At 32.1% G+C, this 6000-nt stretch overlaps 1 protein-coding gene across 1 annotated transcript in view; it reads left to right on the top strand.

Moving 5' to 3' along the window:
• The first annotated feature begins 369 nt into the window (after positions 1-369).
• The window catches only part of TMPRSS15 (transmembrane serine protease 15), a 133033-nt gene continuing 127402 nt past the window's right edge, over positions 370-6000 (top strand). Inside the window, exons 1-3 of the mRNA XM_060149405.1 lie at positions 370-514; positions 3418-3548; positions 3833-3900. Coding sequence (XP_060005388.1) covers positions 370-514; positions 3418-3548; positions 3833-3900 — 344 coding nt within the window. The remainder of the gene's footprint in view (positions 515-3417; positions 3549-3832; positions 3901-6000) is intronic.

Below are 6000 nucleotides of genomic sequence, written 5' to 3'. Positions count from 1 at the left end.
ACTACCATGAATTTCATATTTCTTCTACCAGTTCTCAAAATGATAAAGTATCATTTTTGTTTACAACATGCAGTTAACATCATTTACACTGACAACTGGCCTGTTCAGGTGATTAACATTTACAACTCTAAGCTTCTCTGTACTCACTAATATCTTTTTAAACATTAACTGCACTTTTAAAGCTACTTAATGTATAGAGACATAATGTTGCCAAAGGGACATACACAACTCATTTACACTGACTAGTAAGACTAGTGTAGATTTGTTAGACAAGTCTTCTTGGAAAACTTGAGAGCTTGTGCTCTTCAGCTGGTGAAGCTTCTATGCTCTCTCAGAGCCCTTAGAGTAGCAAACCTTCAAAGACCAAAGATGGGCTCAAAGCGAAGTGTACCCTCAAGGAGCCATTCTCTCAGCACCTATGAAGTCATGTTTGCAGCTCTCTTTGCCATATTGGTGGTGCTCTGTGTTGGGTTAATTGCAGTGGCCTGGCTGTCAATCAGGGGATCAGAAAGAGGTAAGTCATATAGACCTGGCTACAGAAAAGTGCTCTCAGATGAATGTATACACTTTAATCTCCAGAATCCTGCCAGCATATTGTATGCATTGCTGTGCTTTCATGGCAAGGTGTTTATATTGTATCCAGATGCTTCACCGTAGTTTACTTCATAGAATTTTTTTAACATGATATATAATTTGGATTTTAATTCAGGATTCAAACATGAGACTAAGTTTTTAAAACAGAAAATGATAATGTTCTCAGTTCCAACATATAATAAAGTAGGTTCATAGCCTGTGGGTCTGTTCTGATAGAATTTAAGTCATAAACCTATTCAAACATTGTTGACCATAGAAGAAGATAAGTAGGCCAGGTTAAAGAAAAAATATTGTTGATTTCTAGAGAATTATATGTTTATTCTCTTACTAGTACAACAATTTGAATTGCAACAGTATAAGGCAACTTGAATGTAATTGTGGATTTATAAAGATCTCAAGTTGCCTGAGTAGCAATTTGTGATTGACAGAAAGAAAAAAGAAAAGGTAATTCTTATTTAGAGCTAAATTACCTGTACCAACTGCTTTTAAAAGATCTCCAATTGTATTATCTTGTTACAACAAACCTACGAGTTAGCTTTTATTATTACCCTCCTTTTATAGGTGAAAAATCAGAGACAGAGGATTTAGGTAACTTGCTTAAATTTGCAACATTGCCAGGTGGTGCAAACTAGACAGTCCAACTTTAGAACTTGTGCTCTTCTTTACCATTTATTCATTTCTAAGATAATTTTTTAAAAATGGCAGCATAGCAGAAACTTGGGTATTAGATTTATTTTTTCTGAGAACATTTTCACATTTTTTAAAAAAATGATGAATTATATATAGGCATATTAATTCCTTCTGAAAACTCTCAGGGCAAAACCTTTTATATGTGAGTGATTTGGGTTTTACCAAGAAAACAAAATGCTCAGCCTTTGAGTTAGTTATTTTCCCTTAGTAAATAAGTAAATTAGAATGTAATAAATATGATTTATAGTTTTATAAAATAAGTCCAATATAATTTCTGGTTTATTTAACTACTATAGCTACATACAGGAGTATATTTTAAAGAGAAAGAAAGCTTGTGATATTTTATATAATTAAAAGAACAATTTAATAAATTATAGAAATTCACTGAGACTTTTAGAAAAGAGGCTGCTTTGGTCTTACTTAAATACTGTGAATAACTTCAAGGATATGTAATTATTTGGAAGTCTATTGGAAGCCTTGATGCTCAATAAAAATACAAAAGTTAGTTATTTTACCAGAAAAATAAAAAATAAATATTTATAAATGTTAATATGATTTAATTGTGAACAACTGAATATAAGAAGGGATTTGAGATAGGCAATAATAGAACACTAGGGGATATAAGACATTCTACTTTCAGTACATACTTTTACTTTTATATACTCTTAACACCTTTTATTGGAAACCATTGTAGACTTTTAAAAAGTTGCAAAAATTGTAGACATTCATCCAGCTTCCCCTAATGTCAATATCTAGTACACACATAGTATAATTGTCACAACCAAGAAATTAACATTGTTACAATGTTATTAACTGAACCAAACACTTTATTCAACTTTCACCAGTTTCACCACTAAGGTCTTTACCTGTTCAGGATCCAGTGCAGATTCCAGCACTGGGTTTAGTTATCATGTTTCCTTAGCCTCCTCTAATCCATGACAGTTCCTCAGTCTTTCCTTGCCTTTCACTTTTAAATATGCAAGTCTAAATGTTATTTTGAATATTTAAAAAACAAATGAAATAGTACTAATAATATGTTACATCAATTATGCAATGGTAACTGTATAGACGAAGTGCAAGTTTATTGTTTAAAGTAATAATTCTACAGTTCCTTCTGGACTAGGAGATTTGTGTCAATATATGACAGATCTTAGGTTCTGAAGTCAGTCAATCCTTTTTCTAAATTCCAGATCTGTCACTTTTATCACATTGGGAAATTTTCTTAGTGAATCTAAGCCCAAATTTCCCCATCTGGGAAAAGAAGAAATAACATCTTCTCATACCAGGTCAATGCATCATTATTATTACATTTACTAATGATTTCATCATTGTGTGAGTTTCACCTGAAGCAATTCATTTTAAATATAAATATATATGCAAAGAAAATAATCTCATAATGGGATTGTACTGGCCTTAGTGGCACATTTTATTTCCCATGTTTGTATTCAGTTTGTTAGCTTTTTTCTTATATTGTTTCATATTGAGATAATAAATTTTCTGCAGCATTCTCAATAACTTCTCCAGTAATGACAGTCTCCATCTAATGGCAAAAGGTCATACAGGCCAATTTTATAATTATTAGAATGAGAGAAGTAGTTTCAAAGCTATGCTCCAAAGTAATACACACACTGAAATCTTCACAGCAATCCACATGTAGAAAATGAGCAGTGTCCCTTGATGCCAGGTGTTCAAGAAGTATCTGAAAGTAACTACAAAACTTTTAATGGTCCACTTCTCACTATGTTTCCCTGAATCAGTTCCCATGATTGGTGGAAGTTGATCATCCCTGTATCTTCCAACAGAAAATCTCAATGACAAAGAAACAAAAACCAAACAAAACTCGGAAGCTTGGAGAGTTGGTTAGACTTCAAAGAAAAGAAAAAAAAAATAATGGGATAGAGAAGAAGAAGTTTAATATTCAATCTTTTAAAACAACTAGATAGCTAAAAATATAAGTTAAAAAATAAAAAACAGCTGATGATGAAACACGAAGACTGCAAAGAAAAAAATCAAGAACTCCAGGGCCAACACATTAAGCAAGAACTTTACTTCTATGTCTTAACCGGAATGTGCATATTTTCTCTTATTCATTATTCACATTTTCAGTGTTTTGTTTCTTATTAATTCATCTAGATGCAGCATTTGGAAAAAGTCATGAAGCCAGAGGGACATTGACAATAACATCCGGAGTTACATATAATCCTAATTTGCAAGACAAACTCTCAGTGGATTTCAAAGTTCTTGCTTTTGACATTCAGCAAATGGTAAGAGACCTTCTTTCCTCAACTAGTTTAAAATTTCATAATATAGTTTCGCTAACCACTTGCCAAAAGATACATAGATCTTGTTCTCTTTGAAAAAAATTAGTCAATAAATGTAAATGTACTTACATTTACATTTACTCATACTTAAATGTATGAGACCCATCATCACAGAGAAGGAAATCACTCCAATACAGTTCTAAGTAGAATATAAAGATTACTTTGTTTAAAATTTTAAACAAAATCTTAAATTTAATATGCCTTTTCTTAACCTTTTCTTTTTTTAGATAGATGATATCTTTCAATCAAGTAATCTGAAAAATGAATATAAAAACTCAAGAGTTTTACAATTTGAGTAAGTATAGCTCAAAATTTTTCTATAGATAGAAAGCACAGGATCACAAAATAGTGATCTTTTTGTTAATATTTGTAAAAGAGTGTCACTATTTTTAGGAGAAAATGGAACATTTTGAATTTTCAACATTTTCCAGGAGGATTGAGAAAAGTGGCATAGTATAAACTTTTATATTTGTAACAAATAATAATAATAATGCTAGATAATTTATCTCATATTAACATGATTCTCTCTCCTAAGTGCAAAATCTTTCAGAGACACATGGAGAAGGCTGAGGTTGACTGCATACAGATGCCTAGGAGTCTTGACATTTAACCTATATCAAATAGAAGCCATAGGGTACTCCAGGTCATTGGAGAATGCAGTGAGCCTCACTTTATAGAAAGACTAATCTCCTATCTCAAATCAGAAACAATTGAACCTGAAAGCCTGGCACCAAAGATACTTGGTAAATGGTCTTCACAAAAGTCCTGACATTAGTAAAAGGGTCCTTAGTTCTCAATGACCAAATAGAGGTAGGGAGGTCAAGTCAAAGGAAAAGAGATTATGTTTAGAAAAAGAAAAACAATGACAGAATTAGTTAATGGGCAGAAGGAAACTTTAGGCCTTGCCATTTCTTGTTGGAACAAAATGTATCCACTTAGTGGAAGCACATGAAAAAAAGCACAAAGATTCATTTTATACCAAAAAAAGCACCATGAAAAAAAGCACAAAGATTCATTTTATACCAAAAAAAAAAAAAATTAGAACTCTGTTTCCTTCTTTCTCACCTACTTATCTATCTATATTTATCATTCTTTATCCCACTGCATATTCATGAGATCATAGTCTCAGTAGCCAGTCCACCCTCCCTCCATCTACTGGCTTCATTCTTATCCACAACACAGAGGCTTTGACTCCTGTTTTCCAGGACTTATGATCTCTGATAGCCTCTTTCATGGCCTAATTTCAGGGCTATAATGACACAGGTGAACTCTCAGGAAAGGTTTTTATTATTTTCTTTTGTTTGTGTGTTTTCCTCAAAGCACTGTTTTAAAATATTTATTCAGTATTTATTCTGTGAAGGTAAAACCATGCATGAAAGATTTTATTTCACTTTATTTCTCTGCTTTGGAATGAGTGGAACCAATTTCTCTTTTCCAGTTTTGGAGAGGATTGACCGTGGAGATCTGCATTAAATCTTCAATTCAAATTTAGTTCTTAAAGGTTTTAGAACTAAAACCTTGCTTAAGGAGAGGTAACCCTGGTCCTTCCTCGCCTTCCTCAGGCTCTAACCAGTGAAACCCATGCAAAGCACAGTATCTAGTGCAGAGTTTATTAGGATAGTTTTGCTAATGGAACTCTTTGTCTTCTCTTGTTTACAACATGCTGGATAACTTTGTTTTTACTAGATTGGGAAAATTTGCTGAATATAGACTTTTATATAAGGTCTGGTGATTTATCAAAACCCGAGCATTTTCTTTGATATTTATTAAGTAAACTTATGTTTCTCTAGATAGTAAAATCACTATATGTGAAACTGTAAATTATTTGAGCTAAGGAATTATTTCTTTCCCTTCCTTTAAACTACCTGGGAGACTAACATAGTTCCTAAGCCTTGATACGTATTTTATAACAATTCTCAAATAATATACTTCATCAGTGTAGAGAGACTTTCACCTCATTGTAGCTGAACTACTTTTAAATCAGAAGTGAGTTTTTAAAAGATGCAATGCAAAGGAATTTCATGAAAATGTCTGTAATATAAATTACAGGTAGGTACTTTGGGAGACAGAGAAGAAAAGGATGAGAAAAATTCAGAAGCAGGAAAGAAAGTAACAAGCAAATGTTTAGGTTTACTTTAAATAATCACATTTAAAATGACATATTCCACTTATAGAAAAAATTGACAGACTCCTAATTCCTTTTGTAAATTATTTTCACCTTAAACTCCAATTGATAAAATCAAGACACAGAAATAACTGACTTCTCAACTTACTAACAATAGCCACACCAACTATGAAAAATACATCTAAAGATCCTTTAAAATGCCTATTTCCTTTTTTGTTACTGATTTTACTGAAATACACACCCCATTCTTGTGTACATGGTCAAGTTATA

Source organism: Lagenorhynchus albirostris, chromosome 5, assembly GCF_949774975.1.
Source record: "Lagenorhynchus albirostris chromosome 5, mLagAlb1.1, whole genome shotgun sequence".
NCBI lineage: Eukaryota > Metazoa > Chordata > Mammalia > Artiodactyla > Delphinidae > Lagenorhynchus > Lagenorhynchus albirostris.
This window is presented reverse-complemented; position numbering and strand designations above follow the sequence as displayed.